General features: G+C 42.9%; 1 protein-coding gene across 1 annotated transcript in view; it reads right to left on the bottom strand.

Moving 5' to 3' along the window:
• Positions 1–393: 393 nt before the first annotated feature.
• The window catches only part of LOC127010197 (glutamate receptor 3-like), a 41,881-nt gene continuing 18,972 nt past the window's right edge, over positions 394–23,302 (bottom strand). Inside the window, exons 3-7 of the mRNA XM_050884075.1 lie at positions 21,570–21,660; positions 5,079–5,199; positions 3,455–3,605; positions 1,208–1,322; positions 394–815 (exon numbers count right to left, since the gene is read on the bottom strand). Coding sequence (XP_050740032.1) covers positions 717–815; positions 1,208–1,322; positions 3,455–3,605; positions 5,079–5,199; positions 21,570–21,660 — 577 coding nt within the window. The 3' untranslated portion in view covers positions 394–716. The remainder of the gene's footprint in view (positions 816–1,207; positions 1,323–3,454; positions 3,606–5,078; positions 5,200–21,569; positions 21,661–23,302) is intronic.

Raw genomic sequence — 23,302 nt, 5'->3', positions numbered from 1 at the left:
ATCCTTCGTCTGTATTTCCTCCTGCCTATGACTTGACCTCTTTCAAGAATAGTGTATCAAGACACCTTTCCACCCGGAATTGACCTCTCTTTTGGACAGTTATCGGGCTTTTTTTTTTTTTTTACATATTTTTGTTGCCCTTGAATTGCTCTGTGCTGTAAAAAAAAAAAAAAAAAAAAACTTCATGGTCTCCGATGAAACGCGGCCCTGGCCATAAGCTACTTGTGTCCCTGCCAGCACTATCCTTTCCTTATGTCTGCTCGGCTCCTGCAGTGGTTGTTTCCGTAGTAATGAAGGTTTTGGAATGTAGGTACGTGCAGGAAAATAAAAGAGATTTATATGCAATGCTTGTTGATGTGAAAAAAAAAAAATAACTGACAGTCATCACCTAACAATAAATATCAGATAGTAAAAACTACTTTGACAAGAAAACAACACCCAAAATACATTGATTTTGTGCAAATTCACTGAAGCATGGCACAAAGATACGAGTGATATTCGTAACAGGTAGACACTGATTTGTATATGTGTTAATCTTCTATTTTCTTGAATTTCATCTTATCAGAAAGGAAAAAGCGTGGAATGGTATCTCGTACCGCAATATAACTGACGAGTGTCTCAAAAACTACACGCTCCCCTTTACCAGAGCACCAGAATCAACATTTTCGTCCATATGTATCAGTTGCGAGTTCTTTGCGTTAAACTCCTTGGATGGTTCAAGCAGTGCACCAGGTCAGAGAGAGTGTTGCCTCCAACATGAGCGTGGCTAAGGCGGCGGTGAGGCCCACACCAAGGACATAAAATGCTCCCTGTGCCTGAAAGGAGGAGATTCTGTAAATGCATTAAGGCGGTGTTAAGCCCCTCACTCCTTTATATACATCACCTCCTCCATATACAAATCTCTGCGACCATAGTATGATATAAATTACAATACCGACCATTGTTCATCGGCTCAGAATTATTATAATGACACTGAGTCAGTATTAGCAGTCCAGAACTCGCACTATAACATCAATAGATATGTACAGAGTCCCTTTGTGGCCCGATTTAGGAGATATATACTGGAACGATCGATACATCGAAGTCTTCATGCATTATTTGTCAGTATCGGCCCATAATGCCAATCTGTGCTATGTCGTGAGTTTAAAACTATGGTTAGCATGAAAATATAGATAATAAACAGCACGGAAGAATCATAGTTGCTCACCTGGTTCAGACTAATTGGCTTCGGCCCCTCCGTGATAAGACTAAAACCACACGCCTTCGAGTAGTACTGGCTCTTCAAGTGTTCAATGATGCCGAAATATTGAAGCCATCGCATCCTGCAATGAACTTAACATGTAGAGTCTCTCCTGTCGTTGTCTCTGTATTTTTGTCTGTCAGTCTCTCTCTCTCTCTCTCTCTCTCTCTCTCTCTCTCTCTCTCTCTCTCTCTCTCTCTCTCTCTCTCTCTCTCTCACACATTTGACTCACCTTCCTGATTTATTTACTTAAATTGTCATTAATCTAATGGACCACATCACTGTCCCCTCATCTCAGCCTACCGGCGCTATAGGCAGCATCCCCCCCCCCAAAAAAAAAAGTTCTTACACCTCTGTATAAGTACACTAACCTTATTTCTTAATCTTTTGTATTAAAAACCTCCGGCTTCCTTTGTATATGAAAAATAAATCCACATCTTACAATATCTTATCCTAACCTCTATATGGCGCATTTCCTCCTACTCATCCCCCCTCTGACTCCTTTATGCCTGTTATAAAGATTCTTCAAAATGATGTTTTCTATGCCCTCTCTGGCCTCAATCCTCAGAAGGCTTATTGACCTGATGGAGTGCCTCCTATTGTCCTTAAAAACTGTGCCTCCGTGCTGTCACCCTGCCTGGTCAAACTCTTTCGCCTCTGCCTGTCAACATCTACCTTTCCTTCTTGCTGGAAGTATGCCTTCATACAGCCTGTGCCTAAGAAGGGTGACCGCTCCAATCCCTCAAATTACCGTCCTTTTATATATTATAGCTTTACTTCCTTGTCTATCTAAAGCTTTTGAATCAATCCTTAACCGGAAGATTCAAAAGCACCTTTCCACTTCTGACCTTCTATCTGATCGCCAGTATGGGTTCCGCAAGGGGCGTTCTACTGGTGATCTCCTAGCCTTCTTAACTGACTCTTGGTCATCCTCTCTTAGCCGTTTCGGTGAAACCTTTGCTATTGCGCTGGACATATCAAAAGCTTTTGATAGGGTCTGGCACAAACCTTTGCTTTCTAAACTACCCTCCAAAGGTTTCTATCCTTCTCTCTGTACCTTTATCTCCAGTTTCCTTTCTGACCGTTCTATTTCTGCCGTGGTAGACGGTCACTGTTCTTCCCCTAAATCTATTAACAGTGGTGTCCCACAGGGTTCTGTCCTATCTCCCACTCTTTTTCTGTTGTTCACTGATGATCTTCTTTCCAAAACGAACTGTCCTATCCATTCCTACGCCGATGATTCCACTCTGCATTACTCAACTTCTTTTAATAGAAGACCCACCCTACAGGAACTTAACGAATCAAGGCTGGAGGCTGCAGAACGCTTAGCCTCAGACCTTACTATTATTTCCGATTGGGGCAAGAAGAACCTGGTGTCCTTCAACGCCTCAAAAACACAGTTTCTCCACCTATCCACTCGACACAATCTTCCAAACAACTATCCCCTATTCTTTGACAACACCCAGCTATCACCTTCCTCAACACTAAACATCCTCGGTCTATCCTTAACTCAAAATCTCAACTGGAAACTTCATATCTCATCTCTTACTAAATCAGCTTCCTCGAGGCTGGGCGTTCTGTACCGTCTCCGCCAGTTCTTCTCTGCACAGTTGCTGTCCATATACAGGGGCCTTGTCCACCCTCATATGGAGCATGCATCTCATGTGTGGGGGGGCTCCACTCACACAGCTCTTCTGGACAGAGTGGAGGCTAAGGCTCTTCGTCTCATCAGCTCTCCTCCTCATACTGATAGTCTTCTACCTCTTAAATTCCGCCGCAATGTTGCCTCTCTTTCTATCTTCTATCGATATTTCCACGCTGACTGCTCTTCTGAACTTGCTAACTGCATGCCTCCCCTCCTCCCGCGGCCCCACTGCACTCGACTTTCTACTCATGCTCATCCCTATACTGTCCAAACCCCTTATGCAAGAGTTAACCAGCATCTTCACTCTTTCATCTCTCACGCTGGTAAACTCTGGAACAATCTTCCTTCATCTGTATTTCCTCCTGCCTACGACTTGAACTCTTTCAAGAGGAGGGTATCAGGACATCCCTCCTCCCGTATCTGATCTTGCTTTCGGCCACCTCTTTTGTTTCTCTTTTAGGAGCAGCGAGTAGCGGGCTTTTTTTTTTTATTATTGTTTTCTTTTTTTGTGTGTGCCCTTGAGCTGCCTCCTTTGTTGTAAAAAAAAAAAAAAAAAAACACATACTCACACTTCATCAAACTGTTGCTTCACTGGGCTGTTTTTAGGGTAAGCGAAGGCATCAAGGTCCATCCTGACGGGGTTACGGCCTATGTGAAAGAGACACGGCTTTCCCACCTTCTCGTACTGGCCAGACCTTCCAATGGCTGAGCTCGCCGTGTCTGAAAGTTAAATTATTATCATATATATATATATATATATATATATATATATATATATATATATATATATATATATATATATATATATATATATATATATATATATATATATATATATATATATATATATATATATATATATATATATATATATATATATATATATATATATATATATTATATATATTATATATATATTATATATATATTATATATATATTATATATATATATATATATATATATATATATATATATATATATATATATATATATATATATATATTGATAGTGAGTTATTTATTATAAATTTAAAAAAAAACTTTTCCCCTCAAATTGGCGTCGGGTTACAGTTGTGCTCGAGTGGCTAAGTAACATTTGTATTCCATTGGTTAATGTTCCAGCAGCTAAATTAGAAACGATGTGACAAGTCCTTGATGCAACGGGAAGAAGTCCGTTGGAGAGATTTTCTATGGTTTTAAGGATTTTTGTGAGAAAGGAGAGATGTGGTTCTACCGAAAATTAATACCGAAAAGTAATCATATCGTTGCTAAAGTGTTTATGCAGAAAAAAATGTTGAGAACGCCATGAATTCATAAATTTAGTATTCACCATAAGCAAAATGAAAAAAAGGTAAGGCTCCATTCCGATCAGCTATCATAAGATACATGACTCAGGAGAAGGAAAACTCGACTATCATTAGCGAATCTGTTCTATACATAAATATTCGAATTACGCAAGTAAAATTAAGCCAAATTTTCTTGCATAAGAAGAAAAGATGATTCATGTACTGCCCAGCGCTAGGCACATAGTTGGGTCTGTGATTCAGAAGCAAAAATCGTTCCATGTAAAACTTTGTTTGTCAGACAGAACAGGAGAGAACGGGAGCTGTAGCCAGCGATGAGGAGACGCGACCAATGCCCAGCATCTCTATTGCCACTCCCTTGTCTGATAGCACTGCAAGCTCTTTGATTGCTTGGCTCTGATGCTGGGATTTAACATTAATTGTGAGAATGTATCAACTTTCTTTTATCTTTCGGTATCCTGACGTTTATATACTTTCACATGTCTTACTCTTCCGCTAAAACACAAGTTTAATTGTAACCAAATGTCCCTAACCTCAATTCATATTACATTTCATTTAATCGTGCAAGTTTTTTGCGGCTTATCGTGATATTAGTATTTAAAAAGAAAAAGAAAACTGATGTTTGGTGGTATATGGTATAAAGTCACCCAATGATGTCTAAAATATAAATTGAAGTTTAACACATGAATATGCATTAAGTTAAACAGATAATACGATATTAGACACACTGATGAACACGCAGAAGCATAAATTAATACACAAATGTACATATTAGAAAAATGAATAAAATACTAATAAAAAAATGGCATTGATTCATAACAAAACAGATGCACGAAACAACACCTGGATGCACAAACAAACTACACCGAGACACACACCGCCACCCACCGATAAAGCCGTATGTACCGTCTGCTACCTTCTTCAGAAACTCCCACTGCGTCACCTCTTCACCACTAAACACGACCATCACCTTCCGCACCTGAGCCCCGAGCTGCCCCGAGTCCTCCGTCTGGCAAGGAAATAATGGTGGTTACAGTAGTCGTGGCCTCCAACATTTATGGAATAACATTTATGAAATAATCGCCGATTTGACACACAGTCTTTCCAGTGATATTCCATAATACTGTGGAAGCAATTATTACCAAAAGCATCAATTCGCCTTTTCAAGTCTCTCAACCATACAACAAGACAGGGAACACAATCGACCTGACGATTCATATCTGTTATTTTGCACAGGTATCGAGAACACCATATTCTCGTGCTGAGGGGGTCCATCACCCCAGGGGTGAAGCCAATCGATCGTAAGACTTCTTAATGAGAACCACCATTCTTGTGCCCTCTGCTACCAAGTATGTGAAATTTTCCAAGATCTCTTAATACGCTGTTTCATCCATTAAACGTTCAAACACCTTTACTTCGATCTTGACCCAAGCGACCTGAAATCTTAATGGCTCCGCTATCCCGTGCAGCGCCTTGAGAGCCACCACCAGTATCTCCAGCGACTCTGAGCATTACTGCATCATCGGCAAAAATGTGGTCGGACATTTGCATCGCCACATCGCCAAATGTGAGGTTCAAACTTGGCGGAGGGACTGTTTTTGTGTCACGAATGGCGGTAGTGGGCTAAAGAGTAGCCTATCCGATTTTTTTGTTTATATTTATAGATGATCCAAGAGACATCCTGAAGTTAAATCAAAGTATGTGCTTATCTTTGTATTCATTCATACACAGTGGTAATATTTCTATGGTTTCTGATTCCGAGTGAAATTTTAGTGTGATTATCTAGATAAAGTCACAAATTCGTGTCACTAGTAAATGTAAGTTATGCCTCCATGAAATATACACAAATAGAGAAATATAAAAGCTCACGAAGTCACAATAAGTAACATCACTTGATTTTTGCATTAAAAATATGTTTATTTATGGTAGCTCGTACCCGCAAAATGGCGTGCGCTGCTTCCTCGGCCCAAAGTTGTCGTATAAAATATGAACGTTTTCATATTATTGTTCTGTTGTTTATTCAATGTTCTGCTCAAGAAAAAGAATACTCATATTTAGTTAGTTTTTGGTTATAAGGATTCTTTTCGAAATGCAATTATAACATTACCGCCTACAAGCTAGGAAACGTACTGAATCCTGGATCGGCTAGGGTTATGTTAGGTGTGCCTATTGATGCTGCTCGATTACTTTGATTCACAATACTGCCTAATACCCAGTTCATAAAAGGGTAAATCAGTGCGACGACTACTTTCTTACCAAAGGAAATAAATAGCTTCTGCAATGAGTAGAACAATTATTGTACATTACTTAGGTGAAGGTTTTAGAGGTCGGTCTACCTCAGATACTTCATTTATTTTCGTGGCCGATCGCGGTGCCTTGACTTTCCTAAAACTATCGTTTTGCCTTCACGATGCAAGAGGTACGGCAGTCTTCTTCTTCAACATACGGCTCCTGATGTCAGCCGGTGTAGCCGATCTTTTGGCCACCACCACTGAGAAATTCTTTCAACGAATGTCTCTGGTGGGCTCTTTTAGCCCATTCAGCCAGCATACTGACAAACATACATGGGAAAGTAGGTTTCACAAAGGCTTCCTCGAGACTGAGCCACATTGCAGCCTGTCAGGCGCCAGAGAAAGTAATACCCGATGAGCAACATTGTAAACAAAGCCTCAGCCATGGCGCGTACTACATCTACGCTTCGCATTAAGGCTAAGTGTGCAGCTGTGACGGCATTACCTGCCGTTATTCAACGAGTGCATAAGAAAAGACCAGTCTGAATTCGGTCATGGCTGAAGAGAAGGGAGACCCATGGTGTATAGATCAATCCATCTAACTTTCTCCAGCGTAGACTTACATAAATGTGGATGGCTGTGGTCCCACAACTCGGGATGGTCCCCGACTCTCTAGATATTAAACAGTACACAATACCGGAGGACCAATGAACTCTAGAACTAGGAGCGAAGGTGGTCATGGCGAGTGTTTACTTCAGCTCGGCGGTCTTGGTTAGGGATCCAGAAATAGAAATAAAAACAAACACTACTTTTCACAATATTATAAAATATTACAAACACCATCAAACCTAAAATGAGTATGTTAATAAGTTCTCTAGTATCATGGGTATGCGGATCGCATATTCACGAAAAGTAGCACAGATTTTCAGCCCCGCGCCGCGCTCCTCTCTGATTTGCCGGCTGGCTTTCAAACTCCGCCCACCTCCTCTGCCTCGCTGGCAGTGTCTCACACACACACACACACACACACACACACACACACACTCTCACACACACACACACACACACACACACACACACACACACGCACGCACGCACGCACGCTTGCTTGCTCGCTCGCTCGCTCGCTCCCTCCCTCCCTCCCTCCCTCACTCACTCACTCACTCTCTCCTCTCTCCTCTCTCTCTTTTTTTTTAAATCAAGGGTATAGTACGAGGAGGAAGTGGGTTAGTGGTGAAGGTACAGGTGGGGAATAGGAAAGACAGTAGGAGCGTACAGTTGTATGGTGTAGGTTCGTTAGTTGTTCTGGTGTAGTTATTGTTTATCGGGCACCTTATTTGTATACCCCCGGCGTGCTGTGTGTGTGTGTGTGTTTGAATTGTTTGTGTGTAGAGAGCTAAGCTAAGCTATGGCGTCACTTGTGTGAAGTGATGTGTGGGCGGTTGTTCTCGAAGTGACTTCAAGCTGCGCGGAAACCAGGGATGGACCAAGTGTTCGTGCCGCCAAGCTCCTTGACGTGGGTGTAGTTCACGTCGTCTTGCTGGTCTAGTTTCTCCCATATCTTTCCGGCGGCCTCCCGTAGCCTTGTGCTGACTAGTTGTACTCCGAGTCTGCGGTGTTGCGCTGCTGTGTTTTCCGTGTACGGGTATTTCTGTCCGGTGGCAAATCTCAGCGCTTTGTTCTGCATCCTCTGAAGCTGTAACATCTTGGTGTGGGAAGCCATGTGTGTCGGGGTGGGTGAGTAGTCTAGTATAGGAAGTATCTTAGTCTTTACCAGATACAGTTTGAGCCGCTCTGTGAAGTGCCAGAATCTGTTTAGAGATGTGAGGGCTGTTTTAACTTTCATGGTTTTGTCGTTGACATGTTTAACGATCAGGCCGGTGGATGTCACTGTGTGGCCTAATATCTGGCATTGTTTTTAGTGGGAGATGGTGTTGCCCTGTATTTGTATGTCATTTAATTTTTTCCTGCCGAGTGCGACCACAGCGAACTTGTCTATGTTTGTTTTGATCTTCCATTTTTTTTCAAATGTGTTGAGTCTGTTCGCCTCCCGCACGACCAGGGCGTCATGGTGGTCTAGGGTACCGTTGGAGGTCACTTTGTGTCGCGTCGTCAGCATAATATATATCCATACAGCTTCTATTATCAGGCCGGGGCATGTCAGAGGTGTAGGTGATGAAGAGCGTTGGTGATAACACGCTGCCCTGTGGCACGCCGCTGTGCAGGGGGAACGGGGAGGATATTGCTGACTTAACTCGAATGGAAGCTGAGCGCTGATCAAGGAAGCTACATAACAGTTTTTCCGTTAGCTCTGGCAGTCCGAGTTGAAGTATTTTGTATTGCAGGCCCTGTAGCCAGACTTTATCAAACGCTTTGCTGATGTCGCCTTGGATAATAGTGCAGTTTAGTCCTTGTCCTTTAGTGAGTGCTACTTTTTCGCTGGCGATGGAGATAGCTGACGTAGCGCTCCTCCCTGCCCTGAGGCCAGGCTGGGACGGGTTATAAAGGTTATTTTCCTCCAGGTGACATCCGAGTCGTAGGTTGATTATTCTTTCGAAGATTTTTCCAGGGACTTCTAGGAGTGAGATTGGTCCGTAGTTCTTGGGATCCGTGGATGGTTTGCATGGTTTAGGAATCATGGTGAGTGGCTACTTTGAATCGTTGAGGGAAGTAACCTGTTGTTGACATCGTATTATATATGGTGAGTAGGTACGCCAGCCCCCGGGGGGGTAACATACTGATTTGTTGTTTATCTATTTTGCTCTCTCCGGGCGACGTGTTTTTCGTTTTGTTTATAGTTGATCGGAGCTCGGCTGTGCCTATTTCCATAGTCAACAGATGGGTCTGTGTTAGGCGTTGCAGATCAATCGTATGGTGTGGCCTGGTTCTTGTTGGGTCCTGTTGGAGCCATGCCTTTACTTCCCGTTCATTGTCTTGGTCATAATGAGCGTTGTCTTCAGGTCTTATTGTGAACACTGACTTCCAGGTTTCTCTGAACTCTTGGGCAATACCCTCGTCATCCTGTATTTTGACTCCTCCCTTTTCTAGGTGTATGGGGCGGTTATGTGTGTTGCCCTGCAGGCGTTTTATTCCCTGCCAGAAGGCTTTTGGGTCCTTGTATTTCTCGGCGAGGCCTTTTATTGTGTTTTCCCAGTGCCTGTTGTATGCTGTTTTGCACGTATCTTGTAGCGTTCGTTGGAGAACTCTACTTTGTTGATAAAGATGATGCGTCCAGCCGTGCCGCCCGGCGTATCGGAGGATGTTGGTAAAACGTAGCTGTGCATCCGTAATCTCTTGGTTGCTGTGGGGGTATGACAGTGTTTTGTTCCTTGTGAGGGGTATTGCTTGTGCTTGGGCAGTTTTGACAGCGGTATACCAGGTGTTGACAGCGGTTTCTATATCATCTGTGTTTTTCCCCTCTAGATGTAGGTCAGGTAGTTCTGAGTCTATAATGTTCTTATATTGCTCCCAATTCGCCTTTTTGTGTTCATCCGCTGTGGGCAGGGCACGACAACGGGAGTGGTTGAGATGGTGAACAGTATTGGGAGGTGGTCGCTGCTCGTTAGTGGCCCCTGGCTGGCGTGGGTGTTGTTGTATGTTTTCCCATTCGTTAGAATCACGTCAGGCGTGGTGAGGGCTGAGTGGCCTATAAACGTGGGGAAATTTGGACCTATGTGCTGGGCTCCGAAGGTGGTGATGATTTTCATAATGTTTCGTCCAGTTGTATTTGTGTTGGAATGGCCAAGGCTGGTGTGGCATGCGTTTAAGTCGCCTAGGAAATACATGGGTTCAGGTATGCGTAGCAGTTTATAGAGGAAATACATGGGTTCAGGTATGCGTAGCAGTTTATAGAAGTCAGGAGACATGATGCAGCCCTCTCGTGGGGGGATGTAAGTAGTGGCAATATTAATGGGCCCGAGGGTAGTCATTTATTTAACAGAAAGGGTGTCGGAGTAGTGGAAGTCGTCATATATTTTGTGCTGGGTTCCTGTTTCGACTGCTATTGCCACTCCAGCGTGTTGTTCACCTGTTCTGTTCCGCTGATAACATGAATAACCCGGTATCTTTAGAGCCTGGGTGTTGGGGAGGCCATGGCTATTTATGAGGATTACATCTGGGTTCTCATGTGTGAACGTGTTTATTAGATTGATGCGTTTGGTGTGCCAATGGTGGACATTGTGCTGTAGTATTTTTAGTTGATTGGTAGGTTGTGTGAATGACTTGGTTGTGAATATTAGGGGCCAGTTTTTGTTGCTCCTTTTGCCTCGCTCCTCAGCCCGGAGCGAGTGCTTGCTCTGTTGGCACCTCTGTGTTGGTCCTGGTGTGGTACCTCTTCACGAGGTGATTCAGCGTTTGTTTGGGTTGGGGTGACAGTCTGGGCCGAGCCTGCCGCTGGGGGTGGGGGGCGGGTCTGAATGGCCGTTGTTGATAGACTTGGGACTAGGGCCTGAAGGGTCTGAGCGAGTTCAGCCAAGGCTGTGTTTGCTGATTTCGTGTTAGCCGGTGATGGGAGGCCATTATCAATGCTCAGTGTCCTTATGACATCCTGGTATGTGCCTGGCGTTCTTTGCTCTTGAGATAGGGCAGTAGCTGTAATAGCTGCAACCTTCAATTGGTTTTCTAATGAGCCGGGTTGTAGGTAAGTCTGATTGTTGTTGGCTACATAAGAATACAATTGGTTAGGTTTCAGCTTGCTGGCATTTACCCTGGCACGTTTGACTTTTAGTGCCTGTTTTCTTTTGGGGCATTTCATGGCCATGCAAGAGTGCTGGCCTGAGCACAGGACACATTTTTCTGCTCCTCTGCGTCGCATTCCTGTTCTGCTCCCCTGCGTCGCATTCCTGCCACGTGTGGTCTGTCTCTGCGCAGATGGAGCACACCTTGTAGTCTTGTGGCTTTGTGCACTCCTTTGTTGTGTGTCCTTCAATCTGGTAGCATCTGAAGCACACGGTGAGTGGAACAAACTGTTCCAGCTGGGCTGGCGTAAGGCTGAGATTTAGGACCTTCAGTCCCTGCTTGCATGCCGTGGCAGCCATGTCTTGTGTTCTGAACATGACTTTATACGTGTGGCCTTTCGGGAAGCGAATGACCTCCGTGACGGATGCCCAGCTTTGTATGCGTTCAATATCTTGTTTGATGTGAAGCACATCATGGTCAGCCAAGCCCTGTACATTCTTGATGATAATGCACTTGCGGTATTTGACCTCTGGGGGGGTGTTTAGGGTGAAGCCCGCGTCGCTGAGGACTTTGGCTGCTGTGTCCAGATATATGTGGTTAAATGACTTGTCATCTGCCACGTACAAGGAGTAGCCCCCATAACTCTCCTTTATGTCTGCCACCAAGATGTTCTGATTGGCTATGCATTCAAGGAGTTTTCTCTCTATGGCTGCTTTCTCTGCTCCATCATTGAATTTATATTTCACCTTCACTCTGTGGAGGGTGGCCACGGTGGGGCGTGATGAGCCTAATTAGGCATAGCTAGCCTCCTACACAGTCCTAAGCCGGCGAGAAACATGGCCGGATATAGTGTGCCCCCAATACGGTGAGTGAAGGTTTTGAAGACCACAAGGGCTGTTCACCTCACGGGTAGACAACAATAACACATTAGTAACCAGCTCACAACACAAAGCACAAATACTCAACTCAGTTCCAATCGGTGTACACACAAGAACACAACCTGACACCAAACATGCCACAGCCCTTCCCCGATACCCCCTCGACATTACGACTAACGGAATACAGAAATTACTGGAAGGACTTGACAACTAAATCCACTGGCCCCGACAACATTCCCGCCTTCATCCCTGAAACCTTTGCCCCCATCCTTGCCCCCATCCTTCAGGCCATATTCACCTAAGCCCTATCATCCACCTCATTACCCTCTGACTGGCTTTTGGCAAACATTAATCCATTGTTTAAGACAGGTGACCGGACTGACCCAGGCAATTATCGTTCCATCTCACTAACATCGATTCCATGTAAAATTTTCGAACACATAATACACAAACACATAATGAATCGCCTTGACACAAACAACATCCTTACTGACTCACAACACGGTTTTCGACCCAAACGCTCATGTGAATCGCAACTCATTACTACATATGACGACATTACGAGGCTACTTGACCGACGTGACATCAAACAAGTTGACGCTATTATTTTAGATTTTGCCAAAGCCTTCGACAAAGTTCCACACAAAAGACTGACATTGAAATTGAAATACTACGGTATTTCAGGACCTTTTCTACACTGGATCACTGCATTTCTTACTAACCAGACTCAACGTGTTCTTCTTGACGGATCTTCATCTGACACTGTCCCTGTTTCTTCAGGTGTCCCACAAGGCACCGTTCTAGGACCCTTCTTTTCCTCCTGTACATTAACGATTTTCCACTGTTAACGCCTAACTCTTCCACTAGACTATTTGGCGACGATAGTTTACTGTTTAGAGCAGTAAAGACTACTGACGACTGCAGACTACTACAAAACGACTTGGACGCCCTCGAGCGGTGGAGCGCACCTGGCAGATGCACTTCCGACCAGACAAATGCAAACTTTTAAGATTCACCAGAGCGTACAACCCCCTCCATCACACCTACACTCTCCACAATTCAAATTTAGAATCAATTCACACACACAAGTACCTTGGCATCCATCTTTCAACTAACTTGAAATTCAACACCCACATAGACCATATCAGTGCCACAGCCAACAGAACACTGGGGTTCCTGAGGAGGAATTTACATAACTGCACACCTGACATTAAACACACAGCTCATGACACACTTGTGAGACCAACACTGGAATACTGCTCCACGGTGTGGGATCCTTACACACACAGAAACATTGATAGGTTAGAACAAATCAACACCAAGGCGGCTAGGTTCATTACAAACAATTACACTCGAACGCCTGGAATCACAACACGGATCAAACAACAGATAAACATGGACCCTCTTCACATACGCAGACAAGCACACAGACTTACGCTTATGTACAAGATCACAAACACTCACATTGACATTGACCCACAAACATACCTACACAAGGCAAACAGTCAACGTACTCGTAACACACACATCCATAAATACCAAACATATCACACTAACACTGACGCATACAAGCACTCATACTTTCCACGCACCATACGCAACTGGAACAGCCTGCCTCAACAGATTTTAGACTGCGGTACAATAGACTCATTCAGAAAACAAATACACACTCACTTGTCACCACAACACACCAACACTAACAATTACACCTGATTCACTTCCCTCCCGGCTCCACCGTCCCCCCAACAGCCAACACAAATGCGTGTTATGCACCTGAATGGGTGCCCTGCGCATTATGAATTAAGATCAAGATATGGATGACCAGCCCCCTTTTCCAGGCAGGAGGAATGATACCAGAGTGCCGTACGGCAGTCAAGACTTATGCAACCTACGGATCTTGGCCTCACCTCCAGCTTTGAGCAGCTCTCTGTAATGATGTTACAAAAACAGCTGCTTTTCTACCCCTCATCCGTACCACAGTCTCTGACTGTCAAAAGAACCATTCATTATTCGTAACCCAGCAGTTAGGAGCTGCACGCGGAGAGGTCCGCCATGAAAAATTGCTCAAAGTACTCAGGCCAACGAGCCTTCTGCCCATCCATGTCGTCTCAGGCCAACGAGCCTTCTGCCCATCCATGTCGTCTCAGGCCAACGAGCCTTCTGCCCATCCATGTCGTGACACCAGCAGCAATGTATGGTGCTAGCTTGAGAGGGAGGCTCGGAACGGAGCTTCCACAGAGCGCGGCAGGTAGGCAGTATTTCACCCACGTGTATTTACACTGCTAGCAGGATGGTGGGGATGGTGCGCAAAAATCGCGAAAATATATGGATTTTTGCGTGTTGAGATTATTACTGGTAAAATGATCACCCACCATTCGGCAACACTAAGTTTCATGGCTATGTCTAGTCTAAGTTCACTTTTTTGCTTATTATGTTACCTATGTCAAAAAGGTTAGGGACAGGTCTATCTGGATGAGGAATGCAGCGCCCTCAACCTCCCCAGAGTTGTCTTTCCTCCCCTTTCTCTTTCTCTTCTGTCCATGCTTCTTTCTTTGGGTAACCGGGGGATTAATCACCCCAGGGGTCCTGCGTCCCTGCCCTATGGCGAGCAGTCCTGATCTGGGCTGGTTGGGGGAGGGGCTTGCAACCCCTCCCCAACAAAAAAAAACTACCCTACGCCAAAAACAAATTAAAAAGTAGAGGTCGTGGTCGGGGCGTGAGCCTCGACCCCGATCCGGTCTTGCTGGAGGAAGAGTCCCTTGATAGTCCCTTGATAGAGAGTGTCCCGACAACCTAAGATTTGGACGCCATTATTGGCCCTGTTTTCGCCGCGCTTTTTAAACGCTAGCACACGCTCTCTTTTGTATTTGTTTCACAGCCATACGGGTCGTCCAATGAAACTGAGCACATTTGTGTCAGACCTGCACACCTTCCTCTAACAACCAGTAGGGAGCCAGCAGCCAACGATCTCTGGGAAAATAAATAAAAGACAGTTTGTGTCTACATCCATAAGTATCGCCAACCCACCATTACGCCCTTATACTCTACCATAATTTGGTCACCAGCAGTTGTGATGTGCCGTAAGAAGGTGACAGGAGATTATTATTAGCCTTACGATCAGCCACTGTCTCAGTATAGGCACTCAGTAACCCATGTAGCCTGTGATATAGGCGCGTCAAGGCGGGGTGCTGACGACCTTGAGAGGCGGCAGCGCTCAGAGGATACTGAGAGACTTCACACAAGTCTGGGTGCTTCTCTTTGAGTGTTGCTGCTGTGATGGATGGATTTAACAATACTTATCGCTGTAAAACATTATCGGCAGCAGTCGGGGAAGTCTTTCTATGTCCTGCATATCCCTTCATCGCTAGCTGACCCTTGCCTGCAGGGAGGGACGCTGCCTCCTGAACGTCATGAGCCTTGATATACTTGTCATGGGCCACGTGACTGACACTACCCAAGCTCCATCATTGCAAAGGTACTTTGCTTCCTTTCCATAACCTGCTTGCAGTAAACTTTAGCATATGGAGAGAAAATTAGTGTAAACTAATTATCTGGGGGTAGAGGGAGCCCTGATTCCATTACTCGCCATGCTGCTCTCTTTGTGTTAACAATTTAACACACACACACACACACACACACACACACACACACACACACACACACACACACACACGGCCCGGTAGCTCAGTGGATAGAGCGTCTGCCTCACAACCAGAAGGACCGGGGTCCGATTCCCCGGCCGGGTGAAGATAAGTTGGGTTTATCTTCTTTCACGTGTAGCCCCTGGTCACCTAGCAGTGAGTAGGTACGCGACATCAGGCAAGGTGTTGTGACCTCATTGTCGCGGTGTGTTGTGTGCGAGTGGTCCAGTCCTACCCAAAGATCGGTACTATGAACTCTGTGCTCTTCCGTAGGGGAACGGCTGGCTGTCTCGAGAGAGACCCGCAGCAAACCAAGAGGTAAATTACACACACACACACACACACACACACACACACACACACACACACACACACACACACACACACTATTGCTGCAATAAATGTTCTGTGCGATTCCAAGGTATTGTGAAGATAAGTCATCAATGTTTATAATCCAATAACATTTAATTTAATTTAAATACTTATTGTTGATTGAAAAAAATACAGTAAAATACTAAGGCCATATAAACGTGTTGCATGAGGGTCAAAATAGCTTGGTTTAGAGAATACTGTAGGAAAATGCACATATCTTCAACATATTATAATGGGAGTTTCTAGCTGAAGACCCTTCACATGAGCAAATAGTAACCAAACTTATCACCGCTGAATAAGTAATATTTCTCCGCATTTTATAATCTCATAAACGAGTAATAATAATGGAAACGGTTACCAGAGTGATGATTAGCAAATACACCGCAATCTAAATAAATAATGTGTTAACTTTACATGGGTGATTCTGCTCATCAGACAAATAATGTGTTAACTTTTAGTGGAGTTGCGATTCAGTTTTTTTAGGATGTAGGCTCACCAAAAGCTAGCTTCTGTTCATTAAACTCTTGTAACACGTCTAGTCTATTAGACTGTGGCCTTGATGAGTGTGAAATATCCATTGTAAGTCTGTAATAACAGCTAGAGCCCTGTGGGAGAGATCACATCCAATAATTTTGGCCATAAGGGCGACAGCTTCCCTCATCAACTTCGATGGCTGGACCTGATCGATGTGAACGATTGTTTCAGTCCTTGTAGCTGTGCCTCTCTCACAATGATTTCCATAGACAGTACAAAAGGAGGGCGGTTACGACAGCAAGACACACACAATGGCAGTGTGTGTGTCTTGCTGTCATAACCGATGGTTTCCTCCCAAGACGACTGACTGTTAGCACACCTCTGTCTTATCAGCGGCCTTGCAGTTAAATTATACACTTTGTAGCCCCTCTGTGGCATGTTGCTAGGCAGCAAGGCATTGTTACATTAAAAAGCAGCCGAATCCGCTTCCAAAATAGGTAAAATTATGTTTTTATTACCTCAGTTCAAAGTCGGTGCGGTGTTCGAAAGGCCAAAAATGGCGCCCAGCAGCCTGATGCAGTGTGCGTCCATCTCGGCCCATTGCCAATTCGGACCATTCACGATTACCGACTCGGCCGGTGAACCAACTCGGACCATTTTTTAATACCAACTCGGACCATCAGCTTGATTCTTTTGAAATAAGTCATGCTCACATTCCTGAAAATTTCCTGCGGTATGAAATCTCTGTTGGTGGCCGACGGCATCTAATATTTGCTACAGAAGGACAACGATCCCTGTTAAGCAAGGCAAACCATTGGTACGAAGATGCAACTTTTAAAGTAGTCCGCCGCCCCATTACTCAACTTTGTAGTATTCATACATTCGTACAAAGTGACAAGAACTTAAAACAAGTGTCACTGCTGTTTGTACTAATGTCTGGGAAAAAACGTAGAGATTACAAAAAGGTGTTTGCAAAAACTAAAGATCTTTTAGGTGAGGAATTGAAAATAAAGGTAATTACTATTGATTTTGAGGCAAGCATTTGGAATGCGATTCCCAAAATCCTGCCAGATGTTATAATTCGAGGATGCAGCTTTCATTGGGGGCAGGCAGTGTGGCGGTAAAATTCAAGAAATAGGCCTACAAGTACCTTACACAAATGATGTTGAAACTCATAAATATTTCAGGAAAGTCCCTGCAGAGCATATTGAAGAACTCTTAAGATTTTACAGGAAAGCAAACGACTCTCACGCCCTCATAAGTCTTGTAGACTTTATAAAAAAACACCTGGATCCATTCTGACACTTGGCCTCCCAGAGCGTGGTGCGTATTTGGTAGAAGTATCCGTACAAATAACGATTTGGAAGGTTGGCATAATAGGCTAAATAGGAAGGCGCGCAAAGGACAACTCAGCTTTTACTTACTCATAAAATTACCTAGTGACGAGGCCAAACTAGTAACTTTGCAAGTGCGTCTCCTCTCAGATGGGAAGGTATGGCGTATGTGTTATACATATCTCTATTCTATTTTTATTACTTTTGGTTTTAGCAACTGAATGCAGCTTACTGTACCGTGTAAATAGGCATTGTGCACTTGAAGAGATTAGATTAAATTTCATTAACTACTGTAATTTCTAGCAAGTGTTTCGTTGTGTTGAATACGTAATGGGCGAGTTGGTATGTAATGGTCCGACTTGGTCATGGGCCGAGTTGGCAATGGGCCGAGTTGGCAATGGGCCGAGTTGACCGGTATTCCCTTATGCACAGGGCCGCCTATGTCGGGACTCTCTCTATAAAGGGACTCTAGCGGGGGGACCCGACCGCGCGGCAGGCTTCCACGATGCATCCGCCCCTGCTTGTTGTTTGTTATGTACTTACAAACGGATAATATCTTACACATATAACATTATATTATAATACTACAGATACACATTGCAAACGTCAACGTGGAGGCATAGGACTTGTGGATGCTCATATGGGTGAACCATCCATGGCTCAACACCGCGATGCTGGAACACTTGGTGTTGCATATGCAACTCTTCTCATTTTGGTATTTATGAGTAAACACAACTTACCATTCAGGTAAAGTAATTGTTGATTTACTACGTGCTGCGTGTAAAAGTAATATAAATCATGAAACACCGTAACATATCTATAATTGCAAATTTATTTTTATATATAAAGTCAAAAGAATATGCCAGCATGGTTCATATTGTATAATTTTTGTTGCTACATAGTTCTCAAGAAAAATGCATGTAATGTCCTAAAACCATAACTACTTTTATACTATTTCCTCTCCTTATTTTAGTTTCTGTGAAGACATCATGGAACTTAACAAGATGATGTTTCCGAATTCCCAAATAGCGGCCCACTTGGCATTAAAAAGGACTAAGTGTGTAGCAAGCCACCGCTGAAAACGGTCGCGTGCTCTTCCCCGGTGACTCATAAAATGGTGTGGCAGCACACTCATAATTCGTCATTAACTCGGTAGCAGCGATGGGCCAAATTTGTGGCTTTACCGTGTACCAGCGATGGGCCAAATTTCTGCCATGATATAAACCTCATATAATAGATGATGCATAAACTGATCACATATGCGTTGATATGTTATGAAATGGTTTGCGTGAGTGATGATTCTTTCGCATTATTTTACTTAGAGGGGCCTTTACCCTAACCTAACTTAACCTAACCTAAGAAACATGACCCCCGCAGCTACCGGGTTAATGTTTTCATCGTTGCCCTGTCCTGTGCGCCCTGTTGTCCCGTGGCGTCCTCATTGTTTATCTTAATCGTTAAATGTTAATCTTCAGTTGTTTGTCCACGTCCTGCTACAGATCTCACACACATATTGTACACCACATACACCAACACCCCAATGTCATTTACACTACACAACATTCACATAAATGCATATACACAGAACGATGTCTTTTTTGTTTCGTCTATCCCAATGACTATGTAAATTTTGTAATAAAATAACCTTGACGGGAAGTTTTTTCCTTTACCCGTGGACCAACTAGCAGTAGAACACTCGTTTACCAACACCAAGTGCACCACCTAAGCCAATGTCTTCGGGAACTACGTAGCAGGGAAATTTAGTGAGAAGTTGCAAAGCAACAAATTTAGCATCATAATCGATGAAACAACGGACTGTTCCACCAATACAGTATGTGCCATCATAGTAAAATTTCATGACACTGTGGAACGTAAGATAACAACTGCATTGCTAGATTTAATAAATTTATATGACAATCATGGGTCCGCATCGGAAAAAGCTTTATTTATATTCCAGTCATTTTTCCCGGTGATATAAATTCTGAATTATCTCATCCATTTCCTACTTCTCTCATTGCTTTCACTTTCACACTCTTGGCGTGCCAGGTGCTTTAGGGCTCCTGGACAGGCTGTTTAGTGTCTGCACTCACCTCTCTCTCTCTCTCTAACTGATCTCTCTCTATAATAATAATAATAATAATAATAATAATAATAATAATAATAATAATAATAATAATAATATAATATATTGATAATAATATTAATAATAATAATAATAATAATAATAATATAATATAATATAATATATTAATAATAATAATAATAATATAATATAATAATAATAATAATAATAATAATAATAATAATAATAATAAATAATAATATAATATATTAATAATAATAATAATAATATAATATAATAATAATAATAATTGATAATAATTAATAATAATAATAATAATATAATAATAGTAATACCTGTCCCTTTATTCTGCACTAATCATACTCGGTGTATCCCTAACCCAAATTCTCATTTGAAATCTTCATATCTCTTGTTAAATCAACTTCTTCAGGGTTAGGTGTTCTCTATCGTCTTCACCAGAGTATTCCCCTCTCCAAGACACTATTGATATACAAGGACCTTGTCCTCCCTCGTACGGAGTATCCATCTTATGTGTGTGGGGTTTATACGCACGCGCGCGCACTCGCCTTTTTTTTAAGAGTTAAAAGCTTTTTGTACCATCAGTTCCCCTCCTCCTACAGATCTTTCTCTTAAATTCCGGCACAATGTTGTCTCTCATTGTGTCTTATATTGGTATTTCAATGCTAATGACTACTGAACTTTCTAACTACATGCCAACACACCTCCTGAAGCCTCACTGCGCACAATTTCTTACCTAAGCTCATTCCTATGTTATCCAAATCCCTTATACAAGAATTAGCCAACATCCTTATTTCATCCTTTTCGCTGGTAAACCCTAGAATAGCTTTGCTCTAACTGTATTTCCTCCTGCCTACTACTCGAATACTTTCAAAATGGAAATATCAAGACACATCTTACCGAATCTGACTGTCATTCCTCTATTTGGAGCAACAATGCCAACGTGCGTTTTGGTATCGTCTCTTTTTCCCTTGAGCTGCCACCTTTTCAGTAAAAAAGGAAAAACATCAAATACATGTATATCATTAATGACAGGATCCGACAAGAGGTAAGGCAGTACTCAACCCACACGTATGTATGCTGTGAGACAGCAATGTTTTGACGGGAGGTAAAGCAGCACTTCATCCACACGTGTGTGAACAATGAATGGATTCGACGTGCGAAAATGTAAAGTTGGGAGCATACGCTACAGCAGCGCGTGGCGGCGGTGCTCATCTCCTTCCTGTTGGCCCCTGGAGCCTGTGGTGGGAGATAACCCTCAACCCGACACAGGGCCATTGTAACACCCGGGTTATTACAGTTTATCATCCCCAGGTTTCCCCAGGTACCCATTTATCGACCACCTCGAGAGGGAGGATGAACAACAGCTGAGTGGGCTGCACGCCGACTGCCATGGACGGGATTCGAACCCAGACCCGCAGATTCTTAGTCAGGAACGCTAAACACTGCACCGTGGGGGCGCTTGATTTGACGGGGAGTAGGTAATATTTCAGCCATTTGTATATAAGCAGTGACAGGGACTCACTGGACAGTGAAAGAGGTTCAGAATGTTAATAGGATGACAATGAATGACGGAACATTGTAAGGCTGGAGGATCCGAGTGGTGGAAGGGTGGCAGTAGATTGGCAGAGTGACCAAACGTTAGAAAGTAAAATGGACATTAACACCCACCAGAAAGAAATTGTAAGGGCTGCTCAACATTCTTATGGCGGGCACAAGGTTGCGTTCAAGCAGCTCCTCCAAAGAGTTGATCGGTGAAGACCTGAAGAGCAAATAAGAACGGGAGTTAAACACGAGTATGGCCCATTTTCAAACTAGAGAAAGAACACGAGGGCAAACATTAAAAATTGGGAATAAAACCCATATAACTACTGTTCCTCAAAAGGAATATAGTGGTAAAGAATTTTAAGATTATTATTCAAAAACTATTTGAGAGGTGTCTTGATTCTTCCATCTTGAAAGAGTTAAAAGTCATAGGAAAGAGAAAATACAGGCGAAGGAGTCTTCCAGAGTTTGTAGTAAGGAGGGATATGCCCTTAACCCACCAGAGATGAATTCTTTGAGAGTTTGAGTGAAACATTTATCCATAGAAACAGATGTGTGACACCTTCTGAACCATCAGAATTAGGGAGAGGTGGAAAAGATGTAGTAAAAGTGCAGTGCATATTTTTAACCAGGTGCCAATCGTCTCCTTAAAAAATAGAGTTGGCAAGATTGATTTTTTTTTTTTTTTTTTGAGAGTTTTTGGGGAGTCAAAGAATAGCTTTGACACGATTCCGAACATAAATAAAAATAACATGATTAGCAAGAGTTTGAATACTCATGTACCTTTTGTAAACTACCTCTCAATCTTGATAGCACGAAAACAAGTGTGATTGAACCAGGGATTTTTGGCATGCGGTGGCCGAGTGGTCAGCGTGCGGACATAGCCGGGGACAGGTTTAAGTCCCACCGCCGAGTGGCGGAAGATTACCCACATGCTATCCAGGTCTTCAAGCAACCCTAACTTCAGTGACTTCGGTCAAGATTGATTGATTGATTGGCCCTTTAAGTACATTACAAGAATAACCTTTACAACAAAATACAATTAAAGTATAATAAGCCCTTGCCAGTGGAGCTATTGCTCTCTGATAGTTTATATGCTCTTTACGTTGTACAGTCGTAACTGTAGCAATTTACAGCATTCATTTCTACTTTTTAGGTCATTCACGCACACATACACAAATATATAAATATATACATGCACATCTATCCTTACACAACAAATACGCATCTATATACTGTACACACACTGACATATACACATGTATTACATTAAGTGAAATTGCTTTATCAAGTAAAAATAATGATAATAATAATAATAATACAGTAAGCAGTAAGAGACATTGTAAACATAATAATAATAGTAATAGTAACTTGTAAATTACAATACGTAAATTACAAATACTATTAATAATGAAAGTTGGAAAGTTTCGTTTAGTCGGCGCAACATCTGTGGTCATATGCCGGAGAGAGACAGAAGGGGAAGGAATTATAGGAGAAGGGAATAGATCCCAGGAGACGGGACACAACTCCCGATTAATACCTGGTATCCATTCACTGCTGGGTGGACAGGGCGTAGGTTATCGGAAAAGCCGCCCAAATTTTTCCACTCCGCCCGGGAATCGAACCCGGGCTCTCTCGGTTGTGAGCCGACTGTGCTAACCACTGATTAATAATGAAAATAGCAATAAGTGACAGTAATAATAATTGATGACAACAATGGTAACATTACCAGTAAATATCAATAACAATGATAATACTAATAATTAAAACAATAATTGTTGGTAATTCCATTAGCAATATTTTGAAAAATCATTAAACAAATTGAAATAGCCATTACAAGCAGATTTTGATACAACACG

This window comes from Eriocheir sinensis, chromosome 42, assembly GCF_024679095.1.
Source record: "Eriocheir sinensis breed Jianghai 21 chromosome 42, ASM2467909v1, whole genome shotgun sequence".
Lineage (NCBI taxonomy): Eukaryota > Metazoa > Arthropoda > Malacostraca > Decapoda > Varunidae > Eriocheir > Eriocheir sinensis.
This window is presented reverse-complemented; position numbering and strand designations above follow the sequence as displayed.